Source organism: Oncorhynchus keta, chromosome 10 (genome assembly GCF_023373465.1).
Source record: "Oncorhynchus keta strain PuntledgeMale-10-30-2019 chromosome 10, Oket_V2, whole genome shotgun sequence".
In the NCBI taxonomy this organism is placed as follows: Eukaryota; Metazoa; Chordata; class Actinopteri; order Salmoniformes; family Salmonidae; genus Oncorhynchus; species Oncorhynchus keta.
Genome location: NC_068430.1, coordinates 66,478,804 through 66,504,465, shown reverse-complemented (window position 1 = coordinate 66,504,465; position 25,662 = coordinate 66,478,804). Strand labels below are relative to the sequence as shown.

General features: G+C 41.8%; 1 protein-coding gene across 1 annotated transcript; it reads left to right on the top strand.

Moving 5' to 3' along the window:
• Window positions 1–20,854: 20,854 nt before the first annotated feature.
• On the top strand, window positions 20,855–24,698 carry LOC118389263 (keratin, type I cytoskeletal 13-like). The gene is made up of 7 exons (XM_052527705.1): window positions 20,855–21,484; window positions 21,990–22,072; window positions 22,396–22,552; window positions 22,790–22,951; window positions 23,091–23,216; window positions 23,541–23,761; window positions 24,057–24,698. The coding sequence occupies exons 1-7, from the start codon at window positions 20,918–20,920 to the stop codon at window positions 24,253–24,255; spliced, it is 1,515 nt and encodes a 504-aa protein (XP_052383665.1). The 5' UTR covers window positions 20,855–20,917; the 3' UTR covers window positions 24,256–24,698.
• The last annotated feature ends 964 nt before the right edge of the window (window positions 24,699–25,662 follow it).

Here is a 25,662-nt window from a genome sequence, read left to right as displayed (position 1 = left end):
ACATTAAATTACGTCAACACCAGGTTATGAAGGTTTTTTATTGCATCTTCAAACGTTTCCAAATTACCACTGCTCTGTCATCTGTCAATTCAATTTCAATTGTATAATGATAAATCAATATCACCATCGACTGCAAGTCCTCTGGCTGAGTATCTGCTAAATTACCAAAATGTCAATGTAATTTGCTTTTCAAATAGATTTGACACTTAGTATTGGGACAGTGACACATATTGTTGTTGTTTTGGCTCTGTACCCCAGCAATTGGGACAAATTCAAGTATATGTTTATTAAAGTAGTCAAGTTTAGTATTTGGTTACCATGATTACGAATAATCCTGAATAAAATTGTGAATCATGATGAGTGAGAAAGTTAGACGCAGAAATATATACTATCCGTAATCGTGGTTGCATCCACATTAATGTAGAAGTGTTTAGAATCATATTCTATTCTTATCCAAAATGACACAATACTTTATTTACCATGAATTTCTATTGGGCACAAAATAATCTGAAACACAACCAAGCTTGATGTAATCATCGAGTACTAGGAATATGGGACCAAATACTAAATGTTTGACTTCTTTAATACACAAGTGTGAATTTGTCCCAATACTTTTGGTCCCCTAAAATGGGGGGGGACTATGTACAAAAAGTGTTCTAATTTCTAAAATGGTTCACCTGATACGGATGAAAATACCCTCAAATTAAAGCTGCCAATCAGCACTTTAACCTCATAGTCATTAGTGCTGGAGTACAGAGCCAAAACAAAAATATGTGTCACTGTCCCAATACTTTGTCACTGTATATGCTTCCATAATTATTTGGTGATCAATTCATCTTGGGCTCCAAAGTGGCGCAGTGGTCTAAGCCACTGCATCTCAGTGCTTGAGGTGTCACTACAGACATCCTGGTTTGAATCCAGGCAGTATCACAACCAGCTGTGATTGGTAGTCCCACAGGGCGGTGCACAATTGGCCCAGCGTTGCCTGGGTTTGGCCAGTGTAGGCTGTCATTGTAAATTAGAATTTGTTCTTAACTGACTTGCCTAGTTAAATAAAGAAGATAAATACAACTATTGGATGCATGCTGACTTAATACAATGACAAGAGCTGTATTGATAGAGAATACTGAGCTCAGGTACTGTTGCTGTGTCAATTATATAATCAGTGCCAAGTCTCCATGCAGTACAGGACAAGGTACAAAATCTGTCGTTCTGCCCCTGAACAGGCAGTTAACCCACTGTTCCAAGGCTGTCATTGAAAATAAGAATTTGTTCTTAACTGACTTGCCTAGTAAAATAAAGGTAAAATAAAAAAATAGATTCATATTGTATTTCAGTCATGTAAACTATGACATAAAATGCTTATTGTGTCGTACTGACTGTGTTGATGGCCACTACTGACAGTTCTGCTGTCAGTGCAGCAGAAGACCCAGTTGACTCAAACTACTTTTAAAGCAGCAATATCTAGTTAAGTTCTAAGAGCAGCAGCGCTGATAGTTTACCTGAGCTGCTCCTAGAGCAACAACCTAAGATGACGCTGTACAGAGGTTCTACAAGCAGCAGTGCTCCCAGTATACTGCTCATAGAACAGCAACATAAATGACAGTACAGTTCTGCTTTTAGAACAGCCGACAACCCAGTTGACTCAAACTGTTCTTAGAACAGCAAAATCTAGGCCTAGTTGAGTAGCACCGCTGATAGTTTACCTGAGCTGCTCCCAGAGCAGCAACATCAAGATAACACAGTAGACTTATACTCTTGGAGCAGCAGAAGTCCCAGTTGACTGATTTAATAGCAGCACTATCTACTGTGGTTAACAAAGTTCTGTTCCAAAAGCCGCAGCGCTCCCTATTAATTTATGCTGCTACTAGAACAGCAACATACAGTGCAAATGGAAAGTATTCAGACCCCTTGACTTTTTCCACATTTTGTTATGTTACAGCCTTATTCTAAAGTTGTTGAAGCGAAAACAGTTTAAAGTTTTTGTGTGCAAATGTATTCAAAATGTTAAAAGACATACCTATTTAAATACGTATTCAGACCATTTGCTATGAGACATTGAGCTCAGTTGCATCCTGTTTCCATTGATTATCCTTGAGATGTTCGTACAACTTTATTGGAGTCCACCTGTGGTAAATTCAACTGATTAGACATGATTTGCAAAGACACACACCTGTCTATTTAAGGTGACCGTACATGTCAGAGCAAAAATCAAGCCATGAGGTCGAAGCAATTGTCCCTAGATCTCCAAGACAGGATTGTGTCGAGGCAAGAACCTGGGGAAGAGTACCAAAACATGTCTGCAGCATTGAAGGTCCCCAAGAACACCTCCATTATTCTTAAATGGAAGAAGTTTGGAACCACCAAGACTTTTCCTAGAGCTGACCGGCCAGCCAAACTGATCAAATCAGGGGAGAAGGGCCTTGGTCAGGGTGGTGACAGAGCTTCAGAGTTCATCTGTGGAGATGGGAGAAGCTACTGTACAAGAAGGACAGCCATCTATGCAGCACCCCACCAATCAGGCCTTTATGGTAGAGTGGCCAGACAGAAGCCACTCCTCAGTAAAAGGCACATGACACCAAACTTGGAGTTTGCCAAAAGGCACCTAAAGCACTCAGACCACGAGAAACAACATTCTCTGGTCTGATAAAACCAAGATTGAACTGTTTGGCCTGAATGCCAAGCGTCACATCTGGAGGAAACCTGGCACCATCCTTACGGTGAAGGAGGGATGTTTTTCAGCGACAGAGGCTGGGAGACTTGTCAGCTTCGAGGGAAAGATGAACGGAGCAAAGTACGGAGAGATCATTGATGAAAACCTGCTCCAGAGCGTTCAGGACCTGACTGGGGCGAAGGTTCACCTTCCAACAGGACAACGACCCTAAGCACACAGCCAAGACAAGGCAGAAGTGCCTTTGGGACAAGTCTCTGAATGTCCTTGAGTGGCCTAGCAAGAGCCCGGACTTGAACCCCAATCGAACATCTCTGGAGAGACCTGAAAATAGCTGTGCAGCAACGCTCCTCATCCAACCTGACAGAGCTTGAGAGGATCTGCGGAGAAGAATGGGAGAAACCCCCCAAATACAGGATTGCCAAGCTTGTAGCATGATACCCAAGAAGACTCGAGGCTGTAATTGCTGCCAAAGCTGCTTCAACAATGTACTGAGTAAAGGGTATGAATACTTATGTAAATGTGATATTTCAGTGTTTTATTTTTAATACATTAACAAAAATGTCTAAAAACCTATTTTTGCTTTGTCATTGTGGTATATTGTGTGTAGATTGATGAGAGAAAAAAACAAAAATTTAATCAATTTTAGAATAAGGCTTAAATGTAACAAAATGTGGGGTCTGAATACTTTCAGAATGCACTGTATTTCGCTGGATAGTTAGCTGGTTGTAGGCTTAAATTGTTTACTAGCAAGCTAGCTTGGTAACCTGAGGCTAAAACTGTTGAGCGAGCTAACATTACTTAGAAAATACAATTTTAGCTAACTAACTTTAGCTTGCATCACATTTAGTATTTCATTAATTATTTAGACTAGCTGGATACAGGACATTAATGTGCAAAATGAACAATTTGCGAGCTGTATTCAACTTAACTTGTTTTGCTTTCTTGCTGCTCGCTCCTGCAGAATTTTGTTCTTCCTCTTCCTCCCTCCCCTTTTCCCACAAATGTTTTTGAATCCCACCATGTGACATGTCTATTTCCCAGCCTGCACTCAGTTTGGTATTCCCACCTCCTCTCCATTTTCAATGTTTGCCTGCTCTGAGAACATGTTTGAATAAGTAACATAAGAAGTTAGGTCTATTTGTATCAGTCAATGTGAGTGTTAAGCCAATTCTTTGTGTTAAGAATTCACTGAGGAATTAGATGTACTTTGCTGTGCAAAGAGTTGCCTCTGTTGATTCTAGAGTTCATGGGTGAGTCATCATTATACTGGTAAGCAGCTCCAAAAGTGTTGGGCTATATCAAGTAGAGACGTGAGGCTCCTTTTATACAAACAATATGTAGGATAGTCAAATAGACCTGCCAAAAGGAGATGCATCGCCTCGTCAAATTTGAACAGGTTGCTTTGACCATAACAAAAACAGACCTTTACTTAATTGTTCCAGTGACAGACATTGTCGTTTGGGAAGGCCGTTTATTTAAAAAATAAAAAAAATCTATTACAGCTTATTGGATGACTGTCATTCATCTCCCAGCTCAATGTACATCAATGTACATCCATAGGTTTAGGCTACTACTTGATTCAAACATTTTCCCTAGCTGATCTAGGGTGTAATAATTACTCCAAACAGTTGCAAATGAGAGTTTCTATTGGATAAATTCTGGTAGGTTTATCCCCGTTTTGTTCCGTTTGCTTCTGTTTAAGAAACGTTTTAACAGAATCGGCAGAATGAATACAACCCTGATCACCCGCGCACACAGTTTTCTGTGTAGCCACCACATACAAACAACATCATCACTTTGCTTGTTGTATTATTTCTTCTCGCATCTACGTGCTCTCCTCCTCTCACCTTTTCTCTTCAATGTTGGACTTCAGTGCTTGTGACCAAGCCAATCCTACCATAGCCACTAACCATGGCCGTGGAAAAATGTTTTGGGGTGGGGGTGCTGAATTTCTTCCCGCTATACTGACTAGTATTTTGCTCTGCTCCACTCATACAGGAGTAATAAAGGCCTAGTGCATTTATATATATATATATATTCTTTTTTTAAATTCGTGATTTATAAATTGTGATTTATCAGGGGATGCTTCAGCACCCCCCCTTCCCTCTACATTGTTGTCAATCACAGGAGGCTGCTGAGGGGAGAACAGCTCATAATAATTGCCGGAACAGAGCAAATGAAATGGCATCAAACACATGGAAACCAGCCATTACCTCAAGCCCGTTCTCCCCAATTAAGGTGCAACCAACCTCCTGTGATGGCAGTGTCACCATATTAGCTAACGTCATAGCTAACATAGTTATTAGAACTAACGCGGTAGTTAATCCACTACAATCACACAGTACAGTGCATATCAAGAAGTTTACCAGTTACACTGGTGGGCTCCAGTGGCAATAAATAATACAACTTAAAGCTTATCTTGACTTGGAAGAGTTCCAGTGTTGGATAGCCTTAGCCAGCTAACTATCATAAATAGCATTTCTCTCCGTTTGAGCGGGGTGTTTGAGTAGGCTAAATTAGCTGGCTGCATTAAGTAGCTAAGTAAGTTAAAAAATACAACTAAGTATATCTTTCTCTCTCTCCTGCTGCTTCCCCTTAATTTTTGAAGAAATTACTTTGTTCAAAAAGGTTAAACTATTGTCTTCTTTTGAGTCAACTACTCACCACATTTTATGCACTGCAGTGCTAGCTATCTGTAGCTTATGCTTTCAGTACTAGATTCATTCTTTGATCCTTTGATTGGGTGGACAACATGTCAGTTCATGCAACAAGTGCTCTGGTAGATTGGAGGACATCCTCCAGAATTAGTCAAAATTACTGTGTAAATCTATGGAAGGTGGTGAGAACCATGAGCCTCCTAGGTTCTGTACTGAAGAGGAGGGTGGAAAAAGCTGTCCACCATAGTGCTACCCCAGAGAGTGTTGTTGAGGCTACTGCAGACCTTCATTGCAAAACATTGTGTTTTAATCAGTTATTTGGTGATGTGAATATATTTAGTATAGTTTTTAAAAACTTTTGAAAATGTTTCAGTATTTTTATTTTTATGAAATTCGCTGAGTGGTCCATTCGCTGATGGTCCTTCCCTTCCTCCTCTGACGAGTCTCCACTGGTGTGTTCTCGTTGTATTTCTAGGGTGATTGCGACTTTGGCTCAATACTAGTTTGAGTTATAGGAGAATATTAAACATGCCCAGTTGAAAACCAAAATACAGTATATTCAGATCCTCGTCTTCAGCTTTTAAGTGAACATTTGTATCTTTATACAGACTTGATTTCATTCATTCACGGTACAAACCCTCCCCACTTCACTTTCTATTGTATCTCTGCAAGTAAAAACAACAGTAGATCTGGGTGTGGCTTTGCTGTTCACGTGTTCAACCTCATGTGGGCGCACTGAAGAGCAGGGTGTGTCCTTGTGACTGACTGACGGACTGACTGATGATCGGTACACAAGTAAGGTGATAACTTGCATAACAATTGCTTTTTTACGTGACATGCATACACCTAGGGCTGTATTAGCTCGTGAGTCATGACCGCAGTAAAAATCTATGTGCTTGCTGAGTCACAGTTATCTCCTCTGCACTCTGGACATGCATTAGTAGTACCCAACTTGCTAATGATCATCAGGTCACTAATGGCCTGGTACTCAGAGATCTATTGTCCCTCCACCAGGTCCTAATGGCCTGGTACTCAGAGCTCAATTGTCCCTCCATCAGGTCCTAATGGCCTGGCACTCAAAGCTCCATTGTCCCTCTAACCACTCTGACATCAATGCAAATGCAATCGAAAATCACATCAAACACCTATAATCAAAACAGTATGTGCTTTGATTGATCAATATGAAGAAAGAAGTTGAAACTGAGTGGAAAACAAGGTCGTTGTGGATGTTGTTTCAAAGCTTAATAATATAATAATAATAATAATAATAATATATGCCATTTAGCAGACGCTTTTATCCAAAGCGACTTACAGTCATGTGTGCATACATTCTACGTATGGGTGGTCCCGGGAATCGAACCCACTACCCTGGCGTTACAAGTGCCATGCTCTACCAACTTAACGAAATGGATAATGATTTCTAAGGTGGTGATAAATCCCTTATGCATATTAGAGTTTATGCATATGCCTATATTAGAGCCCAAGCCTGAAGAAATACCTGAATTAAAATAATGATTGTGCCATTATTCAATACATATATTCAATACATAGCCTACCACATATTACACGAGGCAGAAAAACACTTAAAAAAATACTAATTTAATATATCTTTGGTACATAATTGGTCTTGCCTAAATTAAACCGATTCAGAGTTAGCCTACAATTATAGTGCATTTGTATTTGATTTTGAGTAGCCTAGAAATAGGGCATGTTTTTATATTTTCACAATGAATTAATAGGCTGACATTACTTTTATCTATCTCACCACCGTGCATTTCTATCTTCTCTCTGCTCTTCTTCATTCCTTTCTCCAGCGCCCAGGGAGAAGGGCTCTCAACAGTTGAATTAAATATGTTTCGCTGTGAAAACATGTTACTATTGATGTTCCCAAACATATTTCACTTGGTTTCCCAAATTAAGCAACAGGGTAGGAGAGCCTATGGCATACAGAGTTTGGGCAGAATATCACCTGTTGCATGGCAACAAAAACTGGAGTAGCCTACTCAAAATGAGTGAAAGGAACTTGTGGGAAAGTTGCCTCCATTCTCTATTTGATTGTATACGGATTACATGTCTTTTTTGTATTGCACCGGTTCCTGCCCATTTGATAATAGGCCGTTCTAAATCAAAACAAATTGTAAATATTAGGAAAGGCAACAGTCTGATGGGTGAAAATATGATCACTTGATGAGAGAACAGCGTGTGCAGCCTGAGGCAAGGAACAGAGCCTAGCCCACATCTTTTGATTTCTAAGGCGTTCTATGGTTTGTATCATTCACAATTGAAGATGCCAAATAACTCTAAATCTAGCATATAAGACCTGTTTCAAATGATCACTCATCAAGCTCAACTTAGCCACTTCATATGTGCACTCTGACTCCGTAATGGGAAACATATCCTTTCTATTTTATTAAACTAAGTTAAATTATATTCTTCTTACTAAAATCATATAATATAAAATAATTGCATGGGACTTATAAGGATATCTTGTCTGCTAAATGAACAAGCCTAGAGCCTAGGCCAAGGCGCATAGCCAGATAACATACAGTAGGCCAACTCATATTCTGTTCTTCTGAAAAAAAGATTCTTCATATCATAATGTTTCTTTGGATCTGCCTAAAATAAATAATGGATTTATTGTGTGGTGTATATTCAATTGATTTACGTATATATATGTTGAAACGTAGATGTTCAACAGCTTGTATCCATCGAGGCCTGGAGATGCTATATGTGTTTATGTTAATGAATGGTCAATTACCATGAGACTGGCAGTCTTTTGACCGACATTAACCGACTGACAAAATGTCAGGACAACTACAGTATGTCCATAACCTGATAATCTATACCAATGTTAATTAATTACTTGCATTCACTTTCTCCCCTGGCTTATAGCAGTTCAAGCATGACTGTCTTTATCATGACTATCATTATCATGACTGTCTTTATCGTCACTGTGTTTATCATGACAGTCTTTATCATGGCTGTCTTTATCATGGCTGTCTTTGTCACGGCTGTCTTTGTCACGGCTGTCTTTATCATGGCTGTCTTTATCACGGCTGTCTTTGTCACGGCTGTCTTTGTCACGGCTGTCTTTGTCACGGCTGTCTTTATCATGGCTGTCTTTATCACGGCTGTCTTTGTGACGGCTGTCTTTGTCACGACTGTCTTTATCACGACTGTCTTTGTCACGGCTGTCTTTGTCACGGCTGTCTTTATCATGGCTGTCTTTGTCACGGCTGTCTTTATCACGACTGTCTTTATCATGACTGTCTCTATCATGACTGTCTTTATCTTTACTGTCTTTATCTTTACTGTCTCTGTCATGACTATCTTTATCATGAATGTCTTTATCATAAAATACATCCCAATCTGCGGTCAAACGACCACCCCTCATCACTGTCAAACGCTCCCTAAAACACTTCAGCAAGCATGCCTTTCTAATCCACCTGGCCCGGGTATCCTGGAAGGACATTGACCTCATTCCGTCAATAGAGGATGCCTGGTTATTCTTTAAAAGGCCCATTCAAAAAATGTAGAAACAGGAATAGATATAGCCCATGGTTCACTCCAGACCTGACTGCCCTTGTCCAGCACAAAAACATCCTGTGGTGTACTGCATTAGCATCGAATAGCCCCTGCGATATGCAACTTTTCTGGGAATTTAGGAACCAATATACACAGGCAGTTAGGGAAGCAAAGGCTAGCTTTTTCAAACAGAAATTTGCATCCTGTGACACAAACTCAAAAAAGTTCTGGGACACTGTAAAGTTCATGGAGAATAAGAGCACCTCCTCCCAGCTGCCCACTGCACTGAGGCTAGGAACCACCAAAAATCTGTGATAATTGAATTTCAATAAGCATTTTTCTACGGCTGGTCACGCTTACCACCGGGTTACCCCTACCCCAGTCAACAGCCCTGCACTCCCCACAGCAACTTGCCCATGCCTCCCCCATTTTCCTTTCACCCAAATCCAGATAGCTGATGTCCTGAAAGAACTGCAAAATCTGGACCCCTGCAAATCAGCCGCGCTAGACAATCTGGACCCTCTCTTTCTAAAATGATCTGCCACAATTGTTGCAACGCCTATTACTAGCCTGTTCAACCTCTCTTTCTCCGATTGTCTGAGATTCCCAAAGATTGGAAAGCTGCAGCGGTCATCCCCCTCTTCAAAGGTGGAGACACACTAGACCCAAACTGCTACAGACCTATACCTGTCCTATCCTATATCTATCCTTTCTAAGGTCTTCGAAAGCCAAGTTAACAAACAGATCACCGACCATTTTGAATCCCACCATACCTTCTCCGCTATGCAATCCAGTTTCCGAGCTGGTCATGGGTGCACCTCAGCCACGCTCAAGGTCCTAAACGATATCATAACCGCCATCGATAAGAGACAATACTGGGCAGCTGTATTCATCGACCTGGCCAAGGCTTTCGACTCTGTCAATCACCACATTCTTATCGGCAGACTCAACAGCCTTGGTCTCTCAAATGACTGCCTCGCCTGGTTCACCAAAAACCGATCGCTGCCCACACCTCCCTGCCCGTCCAGCATCACTACTCTGGACGGTTCTGACTTAGAATATGTGGACAACTACAAATACTTGTGTCTGGTTAGACTGTAAACTCTCCTTCCAGACTCACATTAAGCATCTCCAATCCAAAATTAAATCTAGAATCGGCTTCCTATTTCGCAACAAAGCATCCTTCACTCATGCTGCCAAACATACCCTCGTAAAACTGACTATCCTACCGATCCTTGACTTCACCGATGTCATTTACAAAATAGCCTCCAACACTCTACTCAGCTAATTGGATGCAGTCTATCACAGTGCAATCCGTTTTGTCGCCAAAGCCCCATATACTACCCACCGCTGCGACAAATATGCTGTCTTTGACAGCGCTCGCTTCATACTCATCGCCAAACCCACTGGCTCCAGGTCATCTATACGTCTTTGCTAGGTAAAACCCCACCTTATCTCAGCTCACTGGTCACCATAGCAGCACCCAGCCGTAGCACGCGCTCCAGCAGGTATATTTCACTGGGCATACCCAAAGCCAATTCCTCCTTTGGCGGCCTTTCCTTCCAGTTCTCTGCTGCCAATGACTGGAACGAACTGCAAAAATCACTGAAGCTGGAGACTCATATCTCCCTCACTAGCTTTAAGCACGAGCTGTCAGAGCAGCTTACAGATCACTGCACCTGTACATAGCTCATCTGTAAATAGCCCATCCAACTACCTCATCCCCGTATTGTTATTTATTTTCTTTATTTTCCTCCTTTGCACCCCAGTATCTCTACTTGCACACTCATCTTCTGCACATCTATCACTCCAGTAATTATTTTGCCACCATGGCCTATTTATTGCCTTTTCCTCCCTTGTCATTCCTCATTTGCACACATTGTATATACACTTTTTTCTATTGTATTATTAACTGTATGTTTGCTTATTCCATGTGTAACTCTGTGTTGTTGTTTGTGTCGCACTGCTTTGCTTTATCTTGGCCAGGTCGCAGTTCTCAACTAGCTTACCTGGTTAAATAAAAGTGAAATATATATATTTTTTAAATATAGCTTTCATCAACTGCATGTGTGTGATACCATGTATAAAATGAGGAGGTACTGTAAGCAACACCATAATTAAAATGATTGAAATACTAATAACTGTCAATAGTACCATTGTGTGTAATCAACTGCCCATCTATTACTTCAAAATGTGACTCATTGAATGAATGTGACTCGTCGCTATAAAAGCTATAACATAACCCTGAATACAGTAATTAGTAGTAATCCCTTTGACAGTATTTGAATGAATTGAAATAAAGCCTAAAAACAGAACCTAGATTGAGAACGATTACAGCTGAACTATAACTTAGACTCAGAGCAAACATTGTTACTCTTTAAAAACATGTATTCTATTTTACCTACATACAGTTGCAGAACAAAGGTGCCTCCTTAGTCGGGTCCTTTCTGGGTCAGGTAGGGTGTGGCCAGGTAAGCCAATAGCTGTGGGGCATAAACAGAAACCGCAGAAACCAGTCCTGACCATGTACACATAGTACAATGGAACAGAGCCATGGCTGTGGAATCGATGCTGGCAGTGAGTCATGGGATCTTTAAACTCTATAGTGCCAGAGGGGTTAGAGTGTGAGAGTTACAGAATGTGGGAGAGAAACAGGGTTTAACTATACAATACAGCCCTGATGTCCCTCTGACAGACTGAATAAAAGGTGTGGTCCTACCAGGGCTATTCAACAGGTAGGACCAGGGTAGTTTAGTTTAGTTAGACAATACACATCATCAGTAGGCATTGTAGTTAGAGGATGGTACAGTTAGTTTTGCCAGATATGACTGTGGGAGAATTGAGAAACTCATACAAGATTTGAAAAGTAGAGTGCTCTACTCACGGTGGTGCACAACCATAAATCAAGACACAGACCACATAGGGTGTCCTCCATAATTATTGGGACAGTGAAGCATTTTTTCTTCTTTTGGCTATATACTCCAAAGGTTTGGATTTGAAATCTAACAATGACTATGAAGTTAAAGTACAGACTGTCAGCTTTCATTTCTTGGTATTTTCATCGCTATGAACCATTTAGAGCTTGTGACGTTTCATTTTATGTTTCAGATTATTTTGTGTCCAATAGAAATGAATGGTGAATAAAGTATTGTGTCATTTTGGAGTCACTATTGTAAATAAAAGTATAATATGTTTCTACATTCATGTGGATGCTACCATGATTATGGATGTAAATTAATTGTATAATGATGAGTGGGAAAGTTAGACACACAAATATCATATCCCCCCCACCAAAAAGAAATGCTAATCTTTCCTGTTTTTGTAATGGTGAGAGGTTAGCATGTCTTGGGGATATGATATTTGTTTGTCTGCAACTCTCTCACTCATCAATCAAGCATGTATTCATATAGCCCTTTTTACATCAGCAGATGTCACAAAGTGCTTATACAGAAACCCAGCAAGGTGGCTAGGAAATTTGTAGGCCGTCATAGTAAATAAAAATGTATTCTTAATTGACTTGACTAGTTAAATAAAGGTTAAATAAAATAAAAAAGGAAAACTCGCTAGAAAGGCTGGAACCTAGGAAGAAACCTAGAGAGGAGCCAGGCTCTGAGGGGTCCTCGTCTGGCTGTGCCGGGTGCAGATTATAAAGAGTACATGGCCATTTAGGCCAGATCGTTCTTAAAGATGTTCAAATGTTCATAGATGACGTTCATAGGGTCAAATAACAATTACAGGGGTTGTAGAGGGTTCGACAGGTCAGCACCTCAGGAGTAAATGTCAGTTGGCTTTTCATAACCGAGCATAGGTTGAGACAGCAGGTGCGGTATAGAGGGAGGGAGAGAGCATGGGAGGGAGACTCGAAGGCAGCAGGTCCGGGACAAGTTAGTACATCCGGTGAACAGGTCAGGGTTCCAACTGTTCTGCCACAGGTAGAAGCAGCAGCACGACCAGCTGGACTGGGGACAGCCAAGAGTCATCAGGCCAGGTAGTCCTGAGGCATGGTCCTAGCGCTCAGGTCCTCCAGGAGGGGAGGGAGAGAGGGAGAGAGAGAATTGAGGGAACATATTTAAGTTCACAAAGGACACGAGATAAGACAGGAGAATTTCACCAGATAGGACAGACTGACCGTATCCCCCCGGTACTTAGACTATTGCAGCATAGATTCTGGAGCCTGAGAAGGGGGGGTCAAAGGACACTGTGGCCCCATCCGACGATACCCCCGTATAGGGCCAACCAGGCAAGATATAACCCCACCCACTTTGCAAAAGCGCAGCCCCAACACCACTAAAGGGATATCAACAGACCACCAACTTACTAGCCTGAGACAAGTCTGAGTATATCCCTCGAAGAGCACCAACACCGCACATGCCGAGGGAGCGCAAGACTGGGCAGGAAGATCAAGTCAGTGACTCAACCCATTCAAGCCGAACATACTGTAGCGCAAAGAAGCCTGTCACGACGTGACGCACCCGTCCTAGCGACTGCACGGAAGAGCACTTGTAAGCCAGTGACTCAGCCCCTGTAATAGGGTCAGAGGCAGAGAATCCGAGTGGAGACAGGGGAGCCGGCCAGGCAGAAACAGCAAGGGTGGTTTGTCATTCCAGTGCCTTGCCGTTCACCTTCGCACCCTTGGGCCAGAATACACTCAATCATAGGACCTACTGAAGAGATGAGTCTTCAGTAAAGACTTAAATGTCAAGACATGGTCTGCATCTCTCACATGGATAGGCAGACCATTCCATCAAAATTGAGCTCTGTAGAAGAATGCCCTGCCTCCAGCTGTTTGGTTAGAAATTCTAGAGACAATAAGGAGGCCTGCGTATTGTGACAATAGCGTACATGTAGGTATGTAGGGCAGGACCAAATTGGAGAGATAGGTAGGCGCAAGTCCATGTAATGCTTTGTAGGTTAGCAGTAGAACCTTGAAATCAGCCCTAGCTTTAAAAGGAAGACAGCTTAAAGAGCTAACACTGGAATAATATGATCCCATTCTTAGGTTCTAGTCAAGATTCCAGCAGCTATATTTAGCACTTTAGCAAGTTTATTTAGTGCTTTATCCGGGTAGCAGGAGAGTAGATCATTGTAGCAGATTAATCTAGACGTGACAAAAGCATGGATTAGCTTTTCTGCATAATTTTGGGACAAAATCGTTCCGATTTTAGCAACATTATGAAGACAGAACAATGCTGCCTTTGAAATATTATTGTTTGTCCAAAGAGAGGTCAGTGTCTAGAAGAATTCCGAGGTTGTTTAGTTTTATTTGAGACGACTGTACAACCATCAATATTAATTGTCAGATCAAACAGCAGATCTCTTTGTTTCTTGGGACCTAGAACTAGTATCTCTGTTTTGTCCGAGTTTAAAAGTAAAACATTTACACAATCCACTTCTTTATGTCTGAATCAATGGCTTCCAGGGTAGGGAATTTTGGGGCTTCACCATGTTTCAACAAAATGTACAGCTGTGTGTTGTCCGCATAGCATTGAAAGTGTTTCTGAATGACATCACCAAGAGGTAGAATATATAGTGAAAACAATAGTGGTCCTAAAACGGAACCAATGAGGAACACCTGATTTGTCAGAGGACACACCATCCACCGAGACAATGTGATATCTTTCCGACAGCTAAGATCTAAACCAGGCAAGAACTTGTCTGTGTAGACCAATTAGGGTTTCCAATATATTTAAAAGAATGTGGTGATCGATGTGTCAAAAGCGGCACTAAAGTCAAGGAGCACGAGGACAGATGCAGAGCCTTGGTCTGACGCCATCAAAAGATCATTTACCACCTTCATGAGTGCAGCCTCAGTACTATGATTGGGTCTAAAACCAGACTGGAGCATTTTGTATACATTATTTGTCTTCAGTAAGGCAGTGAGTTGCTACGCAACAGCTTTTTCCAATTTTTCTTTAGAGGAATGGTCAATTCGGCCGATAGTCTTTTACATTTTCTGGGTCATGGTTTGGCTTTTTCAGGAGAGGCTTTTTTACTGCCACTTTCAGTGAGTTTGGTACACATCCAGAGGATAGAGAGCCATGTATTATGTTCAAAATAGGAGGACCAAGCACAGGAAGTAGCTCTTTCAGTAGTTTAGTTGGAATAGGGTCCAGTAGGCAGCTGGATGTTTTAGAGGCCATGACTATTTTCGTAAACGTGTTGAGAGATACAGGATTAAAACACTTGAGTGTCTCCATTGATCCTAGGTCCTGGCAGTTTTGTGCAGACTCAGGACAACAGAGTTTTGGAGGAATATGCAGATTCAAAGAGTTGTCTGTAATTTGCATTTGTTGTGACAAAGGAATTTTAGTTTTAGGGTATTACGCAAGGTTAAATTAAGATCCTCAGTTAGGTGGTTAATTGTTTTTTGTAGTCCAGCATCCTTGGGTAGGTGGAGGGCGTCTAGAAGGGCATCTAGGAATCTTTGGGTTGTCCGAGGATTTACTGCTCGCCTTCTGATAATCCTTGGTTGAGGTCTGAGCAGATTATTTGATGCGATTGCAATGGTGGTCCGATAGTCCAGCATTATGAGGAAAAACATTTAGATCCACAATATTTATTCCACGGGACAAAACTAGATCCAGGTTATGACTGTGGCAATACGTAGGTCAGGAGAAACGTTGGACAAAACCCAGTCGATGATGGCTCCGAATGCTTTTTGGAGTGGGTTTGTGGACTTTTCCATGTGAATATTGAAATCCCCCAAAATGTTAATATTATCTGCCATGACTACAAGGTTCCGGGAACTCAGTGAGGAACGCTGTATACTAGCCAGAAGCTATAAAAAGTGATTGAGTTGGCTGCATAGATTTCCTGACTAGAAGCTCAAAAGACAAAAAAAATGTGTTTTTGTGAAATTAAATTTGCTGTCATAAATGTTAGCACCTCATTAACACTTCATTATTCATCATTATTCACGATTCATTCAGGATGATCTGTAATCATGGTAGCATCCACATTAAAATGTAGAAGTGTTTAGAAGCATGTTCTATTCTTATTTACAATACAATGACTCCAAAATGACACAACACATTATTTATCAGTATTTTTGATCCCCTAAAATCACATTCCGACTCATCAGACCAAAGGACAGATTTCCACCGGGCTAATGTCCATTGCTCGTGTTTCTTGTCCCAAGCAAGTCTCTTCTTCTTATTGGTGTTCTTTAGAAGTGGTTTATTTGCAGCAATTTGACCATAAAGGCCTGATTCCTCTGAACTGTTGATGTTGAGATGTGCCTGTTACTTGAACTCTGTAGCATTTATTTGGGCTGCAACCTGAGGCTGGTAACTCTAATGTACTTATCATATGCACCAGAGGTAACTCTGGGTCTTCCTTTCCTGTGGAAGTCCTCATGAGAGCCAGTTTAATCATAGCGCTTGATTGTTTTTGTGACTTTCAAAGTTCTTGAAATTTTCCACATTGACTGACCTTCATTTCTTAAAGTAATGATGGACTGTCGTTTCTCTTTGCTTAGTTGAGCTGTTCTTGCCATAATATGGACTTGGTCTTTTACCAAATAGCGCTATCTTCTGTATACCAACCCATACCTTGTCACAACACAACTGATTGGCACAAATGTGTTAAGAAGGAAAGAAATTCCACAAATTAACTTTTAACAAGGCACACCTGCAAATTGAAATGCATTCCAGGTGACTACCTCATGAAGCTGGTTGAGAGAATTCCAATAAAGTCCAAAGCTGTCAGCAGCTTGGTTACTTTGCTGGCTACTTTGAAGAATCTCAAATATAACAAATATTTTGGTTTGTTTCATACTTTTTTGTTTACTATATGACTCCATATGTGTTATTTCATAGTTTTGATGTCTTCACTATTATTCTACAATGTAGAAAATAGTAAAAATAAAGAAAACCCCTTGAATGAGTAGGTGTCCAAACCTTTGACTGGTACTGTATGTGTTCATGCAAAGGGGATGTTTGTCTCTACAATGAGGACTTTGTGTATCTAAAGAATCAGTTACGGAATGCCAATGGACATGGGTGGAGTTTCAGGTGAATCTAGTGACGGACAGCGGCTCTATGTTGTTTGTTGTTTGTTTGGATCAGTTCCATGTGACTGGGTTGTAATACAGCTACAAACAACAGGAAATATTATGAACGGTAAAAGGGCGAGGCTAAGGTGAGGAGGTATATTTTAGTTAACACGCAAACAAAATATTGCGTGCTATATTTATATAAAGAATACAACAAAAATGTTACTAAAACCATAGACTGCATGTCACTAGCTCAAACTCAGTGTAAAGTACGTTCTAGTAGGAAGAAGGATGAGAAAGCTATTGTTTTACTTTCAAAAGGCTTGTGAAATGATGTTTGTCTTCTCTGTCAGTTTAAGTTTATATTGTTTTATGGGTGATTGCACAGTAGGCTCATCCTGCGAGTTGGGTGTACACCACTGTTCTATTTAACACATATTCTACCAGGCGAATTGACTGAGAAGAGAACACATTGCTATTTAGAGCAACAACCTGGACATGGTTGCAGTGGAGAGGTGAGGGGGTGAAAGAGGAGACTGGAAAGCTGGGATGATTAGATGGCCATTATGACCGTAGGAGGTCCAGATTGGGAATTTAGCTAGGACACAATCTTAGTACACTAGATTGTGTGGTCTGTCAACTTTTTTGGAGGGGAGAAGACAGGCAGAGGTCAGTTTACATAGTTCATACGTTTTCTCCATGGGGTTACTGCATGTTCATTCCTGTGAAACCTGCACATTCTTTGATAATTGCAGAGGAGGGACAGACATAAATCAAATGGATAAATGCTGAAAATCATACATTACCGTCATTGTCAGGGCAGGAGAAAGACACTCCTGTGGTTTTATCTGGGTGTGGCTTTCTCCTTTGAAGAGGAAAGCTGCAGGGCACACAGGAACAAAGCATTTCTCACTCTCTCTCACTCTCTCACACACTCGCTCTCACTCTCTCTCACTCTCTCACACACTCGCTCTCACTCTCTCTCTCACTCTCTCGCACACTCTTAGAAACATGTGTGTACAAAAGAAAGTGGGGACTAGAGGGATGACAGTGGGACATGGCTATGCCATTTACCCACCCCCCTTTCTCATTGGTCAGTAGCAGAATTAGGCTCAATGAGTTTCTATGTCTAAACCCTGAGTTGCATTACAGACACACTAGTAATCCGTAGAGTACGTGGAGAAAAGGCTGAAGTTTTGTGAAGATGAGAGGAAATCACTCATATGAGTGAGAGTGTGAGCAGGAGAACCAGGCAGATGACCTCAGCTAATTAGTTTCTCACTCATTCATTCACTTATAACTTACATATCAGAAACTTGGACTGATACATCTTGCCGCAACTGCCACGTAACTAGTACATGCCATACAGAGCCTAGAGAAAGTCTACACACCCCATGCACAATCTGCACATTTTGCTGTCTTAAAATCACATCCAAAAGTGATTCAATTGGATTTAATTCCTACCAATCTACATACTGTAACCTACTCCACTAGTGAAAGAAAATGTATAGAATATTTTGCGTCTTCACACAGTTAATACTGGGTGGAAGCACCTTTGGCAGCCATTACAGCTGTGAATAATACAATTCTAAAACACTTTAGACGGCTCCTAGGCCAACGTTTATCCATTGTTTTTGGACTTGAGACTGGAGCACTCAGGAACACTCAACACCTCTTGGAAAGCCATTCTTAAGGATCTTTGGCTGAAAAATACACCTTTTTAGCAGTGCTTTGCACCGTTCATATTAAAGTTGATATTGACAAACTCCCCAGTCCCTGCCGGTGACAGGCATACCCATAAGATGATTTTGCCATCACAAAGCTTGAAAACACACAGGGTTTCAACCTGCGTTGTTGATGTCAGGATCAAAATAAATATGAAAAGAGCAAAGCCCAGGTTTAAAAAAAAAAAAACCTGCCTCAATCTTCTGAAAACCTAACTCTGGGATAGTTTTATTTTTCAGCTGGACAATTACAATTTTTCCTTCACTTTTAAAATGACGATTAGGTTGTGTATAAAATATATAATTTAACACATATTTAGAATACATTTTAAAGCAGCAAAATGTGAAGACCGTGCAAGGGGTGTGTAGACTTTCAATAGGCACTGTAACTACAGTGTTTAAATGTCACTTTTTGATTTTGACATCTTCTAATAAGACCATGTTGACTGAGAGCTAGCTAGCTATATTTCTTTTAAGCATCTTCACCTATGTCACAATATTGCATTCTACTGCAAATCATTAACATAACTTGCATTGGCTTGAACAAATGTAAATCAACTTTTCCATGTACAACATGTGAGACTCAAATTGTAACCGGGATGGAATTTTCTGGTTATATGGAAATATGCAAACAAGCAATAGCTTGTTCTTGCACGCTGCAGATGTCAAGTACCCTGCCAAGGTGTTAAGGGAAAAGAAGAGGGCCCACATTCACAAAACCTTTTTACGAAGAAATGTCTTCTTAACTGACTTCAGAAGAAAGTTAAGCAAAGTTGCTATTCCTCAAATGTTATTGGAAATGTTCTTATGTTTCTCCTTAAGCAAGATTCTTGAACATAAAGTTATTGTAAATGTTGTTAATTCCAAGAAAATCAGGGCAGTGAGAGGAAAACACAATTGAACATGTTTAATTATTTTTTTACCCCTTTTTCTCCCCAATTTCATGGTATCCAATTAGTATTAGTTACAGTCTTGTCTCATCGCTGCAACTCCCTATGGACTCGGGGGAGGTGAAGGTCGAGAGCCATGTGTCCTCCGAAACACAACCCAACCAAGCCGCACTGCTTCTTGACACAAAGCCCATCCAACCCGGAAGCCAGCCGCACCAATGTATCGGAGAAAACACTGTACACCTGGCGACCTGGTCGACATACACTGTGCCCAGCCCACCACAGGAGTCGCTAGTGCACAATGAACATGTTTTAGAACAGTAATCTCAGTAAGAAATATGCTAACATGATTGCCATTGCCATTGCTAGCTAGATAGCTAGTTAAATTGTCAACTAGAAACAAAAGTTTGTAAGAAAACAATTAATTATTAAGATATTGTTGAGGAATTGCACTTACAAACTATCTTATAAACTTATTTTTTTCTTAAGAAGCTTCTAGTGTTTTGTGAATCTGGGCCCAGTACTTTATTCCCATCCGGGGTGAGTTTTCCTGGAGTAATGACTCCCCCCATGGGGGCTATATAGTGGTACTTTTGTCGGTCCTGCAGACTCCTACTGTTGATGGAAAATGCATGAAGTTGAGTGAAACTTGATACAATGGTAAACTGAGTATGTGCATATTTTCACAAAAACTATTAAGGAACAATGGACTGTTGCGTTGAAGGAAAAGAAAAGTAGATTTTCTTGCGAGATATCTGTGTGTGAGTAAAAGACAGGTCTGTTTGGGGAGAATGTTGTGTGGGTGTCATGCGAAAGATCCAATTTTACCGTAAAGTTTCAATTAACTCTGCAACTTGTTTCTTGGTAAGATAACATGTGCAGGAAATATGCATTAGGTGTGTCAATCAATATGCTCAGGAAATATGGCAACGCTCAACTGTCACAGCATGTCAAAGTTATACTGCGTGTGTTAACTGACTGATTGACCTACCTGGGGCTAATAGAAGCTGGCGTGTCCATGCTTTCAACCAGACACTTTTCCGGGAGAGGAATTCCAACTCTTTATGGGTGTGTGCACATTTATATGTCTGTGTGAGTTCCTGCAAGCACTGTGCAGGCAGAAGCCACATATAGAGTGAGATGGGGAGAGTGGAGTTACGCCACAATATTATATTTTCAATTTTTGCGTATCCACAAATACAGTACATATCTATCGATCCTCTTCCATCTCCTTCTGCGTCCTAGCGTGTTAATAGTGGGGGGAGTAGCCCTGCTGTGTCCCAACATGAGGTAATGAGTACCTGTATTCCTCCCTTCTGCCTCTCCCATCCATGTCCACCTCCCACTCTCCCTCCACCCTTCCGCCCTGTGCAGCATAAAAAGGGAACAGTGCCTGGGCCGTGCACCACACTCCCTCTCCTCATCCCAGGCAGGCAGACTCGCTCTCAGCAGCCATGTCCTTCTCCAGATCTAGCATGTCCTACAGCAGCAGCGGCGGTGGAGGCGGAGGTGGCACCATGTCCATGAGGTCTGGAGGTGGAGGTGGAATGGGTATGGGTATGGGCTCCTCCCGCTTCTCCTCGATGGGTGGTGGTGGTGGTGGAGGAGGAGGAGGCCGCGTCACTGCCATGAGGGCTGGCAGTGTGTATGGAGGAGCAGGAGGCTCTGGGGTGCGCATCTCTAGCTCCTCGTTCGGTTCCGGTGGCGGAGGTGGTGGTGGCGGTTATGGTTTCGGAATGGGAGGGGGTGGTGGCGGCGGCGGCGGTGGCGGCTTTGGTTTCGGCATGGGAGGGGGTGGTGGTGGTGGCGGTGGAGCCGACCTCCATGTGTCGGTCAATGAGAAGGCCACAATGCAGAACCTGAACGACCGCCTGTCCACCTACTTGGAGAAGGTGCGCTTGTTGGAGGCGGCCAACGCCGAGCTGGAGCTGAAGATCCGTCAGTTCATGGAGAGCAAGACGTCCCCCAGCGCTCGCGACTACTCTGGCTTCTACGCTACTATCGCCGACCTGCAGGACAAGGTACGTGACGTGTTTCCTAGATGACAAGAGCACGGCATGTCAAAACATGATAATGTCTGCAAAGTGACAATGTTATCCTTTGCTAGAGAGTACAGGTGACATCGACTTGTTTTTCCAACAAGTTACTGAGACATTGAAAAATGCTCAATTATATACATTTGTTATAATTGATTCAACCAAGGCACCAAAGATAGATGCAAAGACAGTATCCATACTTGCAGCTGAAGCATTGAAAATTAAGCCGATCATTGAAGCTATTCCTTCCTCTCTCTTAAGAGCCCCTAGGTGATTGCAGAAGGCACAATTTGTTTCCTTGATCCATACTTTACAATGATCATAAAGACAACTGCTTCCCTGTAATGCAATTATGAGCTATTATTTACAGTGCAACTGAAACTCAGAATTCAATGATTACAATGTGGGATCACTGTTTGTGTGTACTGCATTCGTGTCAAATTCCATGCATGCCCCGTCCTGATTTTTTTTGCCATCCTCCACCTCTCAGATCCAGGCTGCCACTCGCGTAAACGGAGGCATCTATCTCAGTATCGACAACGCAAAGCTCGCTGCAGACGACTTCAGAAACAAGTAAGTACATCCAACACTATCCACAGATACAGTACACTGCTGGTACATTACATTAACCACTTGGAATAACCCCAAATCTGCAAAAACACTCATACTATTTTTTATTACATTTTGTGTTGAATCTACAAAAATAGAAACCAAATGACATTACCATTCACCTCCACCATAAACACACCCTCCCAACAGACACATCAGAAGCCTGGTGTTACTTTCTGTTATTTTCCCCAAACTTAATGGAATAAAAGAATCTATAACCCCCCTGCTATTCTCACAGAGGAACACATTCAGGCAGTTCTTTGACCTAAGCTCTCTCCATCTCTCAGGTATGAGAACGAGCTGGCCATGCGTCAGTCAGTGGAGGCTGACATCGCCGGGCTGAAGAGGATGCTGGATGAGATGACCATGGCCAGATCTGACCTGGAGATGCAGATCGAGGGACTGAAGGAAGAGCTCATCTATCTCAAGAAGAACCACGAGGAGGTGGGTGTGGGCTGATGGGACATATCCATACAGTCCCTTAATGTATTACATCTATTGACCATGTCAACCTGCTATGGGTCTTCACTAGAACACCATTGCTGGCTTTCAAGCACATCTGTATCAAGCAGTGGTGTTCAAATGTATAATGAAGACAGAGGGCAGGTCAAGTTGTTAACATCAGGCAGAGGTTAGTCACTTCTTAGTCCTTTAAACTCACCTCTATGTTTTTCTCCAAAGGAGCTGCTGGCCATGAGGTCACAGATGACTGGACAGATCAACGTGGAGGTGGACGCAGCACCACAGGAGGACCTGTCCAGAGTCATGGCTGAGATTCGTGAGCAGTACGAGGCCGTTAGTGCCAAGAACCAGCGCGACCTGGAGGCCTGGTTCCAGACCAAGGTAGAACCTTTAGAACCCCTAAACTATGTTCATGGTGTAGATGTTCCTTTACTTCTAGTTGGTAACATTGTCACATTCTATCATGAGCTGAAATGTTGGTTTGTTTGTGTGATGATTGACCACTTATTGTGTTTTACAGACAGAGACGTTGAACAAGGAGGTGGCGTCCAGCACAGAGGTTCTCCAGACCTCCAAGTCAGAGATTTCGGAGATCCGTCGCACACTGCAGGGCCTGGAGATTGAACTGCAGTCACAGCTCAGTATGGTGAGCTGTATTTACAAACATCTGACCAAGGACCACAGTTTAGGGCACATTACTTACAGAACTTTCTGCAACTTTCTGCAATAATCAACATTTGACTCTTCTATCATTCTCTACCATCCCTCAAGTATCTCACTTTCACCTGGACTCTAACACTATCCCTCAAGTTGTTGTAGCCAGGCACCACTCCATTACTATAGCTAACATCTACCTGCCTTCACATTCAATTACTAGAGATAACTTTTTCAGTATGACAGTAAACATTCCAGTTTCCAAACCTACTCCCACAGTTTTTGACCCATCATCTCTATCTCTCCCGGCCAATAGAAAGGCTCCCTGGAGAACACGCTGGCGGAGACGGAGGGCCGTTACTCCATGCAGCTGGGTCGCCTCCAGAGCCAAGTGACCAGTCTGGAGGAGCAGCTAGTGTCTCTCCGCAGCGACATGGAACGCCAAGGCCAGGAGTACAAGATGCTGCTGGACATCAAGACACGCCTGGAGATGGAGATCGCTGAGTACAGGAGGCTGCTGGACGGAGAGGCTAGCGGGTAAGGCAGGAAGCGATTGGACAGAGGGGGGGAAATGAGACAGATAGGGATGGGGGAGGAGAGTGCTACATCTTTGTGGGATGGGAAGAGCGGTGACAGGGGACCTTGAAACACTTGAAAATGAATTTATGTCTCCTTTAACATTTGATTTCAAAATCAATGTTAATTTGAAGTTGACTTTACTATGAACCATGGTTACTTTTGACATGAATCTACTGCTATGTGACCTTTTATTATATACTTATTATGATCATAGATGCTAATTATGCTAACCATGAGTTTTCCTTCCTCACAGCCTCAGCTCCTCGAAATCCGGCCAAGGCTCCTTCAGCTCTCACGTCAGCTCCTCTAGCTCCGGCGTCAGCTCTGCTGTCAGTTCCTCCAGCTCCATCCCCAGCTCCTCCACCTCCACCACACGCAAAGTGGTGATCGTCACAGAGGAATTGGTGGACGGCAAGGTTGTCTCCACAAGTGAAACCAAACATACCTCTTAATGTCCCACACACACAGCGAGCACTGCAGCAAGCAACGGGTTAACCCCATAGAAATATAATTACTAGAATGGGTATAGGAAATGAGAGGCCAGCACATGGAATATTACTGCTCCACAGTGTTTTGTTCATGCAACCTAAAATACAACTTATACAAAGTCTTTGTCAGATAAAATCCCTATTTTCGTTATCTGTCTTATTTGTTAAGGGAAGCTCTGGTTATCTCTAGTTTAAGATGTGAATTCCATCCTCCTATTCTTTCTAGAATGGCAAAAGCCCATCAAATACCCACCATGGAACATTGACTTGAAAGGGGATTTATTTTCTGGTAATTCTATTTCTATGGTTAACACCTCCAGAACAACATATTCTACTACATCTGGATAGGACACCAACAACAGACCCCATTGTGAATACAATAAAGATGCTCTGACTTGCTGACTTCATCATTCTGTCTTCTGTGTCTTTCAACTTGATGTATCTGATCTGGCATGCTCCTATACATCTGACTATCATATAGAGTGTCATCTTTTGCACATGAGGCCAATTCTATGGTCAGAGTTATATATATACTGTATAGAGAGTGTTTGTGGAGTCAACTGTAGAGCTGCAAACCATGTTTTGGTGGAAAGATTTAGATTTGAAAACAATTAATTTGATATTAGATGACAGATTGTATCTGTTATGACATCCATTCTCAAAGATTCATATTATTAGTCTATGATAAAGAATGAATATCTCTATAACAAGTGAAACCACACAGCCCATTCTCATTCAACCTCACAATCTTTATTGAAGGTTACGTTGACAAATTATTACTTGATCTCATCCACATTCACATCGAGGTTCTGGGTGGTCTCCATCAGAACTACCATGTAGGTTTATGGAAGTAGGTCTGGTGCACAAGCGTCCTATTTTTTATTTGAAGTCAATGTAGCCAGAGGAGGATGGAAAATAGCTGTCCTCCGGCTACACCAGGGTGCTAAAATAGAGGGTCCTGTTTAGACTTCTGTAGACCTTCATTGCGAAAATGTGTTTTATGTAATCAGGTATTTGGTGATGTGAGTATATGTAGCATAGTTTTTTTTTAAGTATCTCTTTTGAAATGTTTTATTTTTTTGTATTTTTCTGAAAATCACTGAGTAGGGTGGTCCTCCTGTTCCTCTGATGAGCCTCCACAGTTACACAACACAGTAGGCATTGGAGTTAGAGGATGGTACAGTTAGTTTTGCCAGATATGACTGAGGGAGAATTGGGAAACTCATAAAAGGCTTGAAAAGTAGAGGGCTATACTCACAGTGGTGCACAGCCATAAATCAAGATGCAGACCAAATAAACACTACATTTTTTATTTTGAAATGTAACCTTTATCTAACAAGGCAAGTCAGTTAAGAACAAATTCTTGTTTAC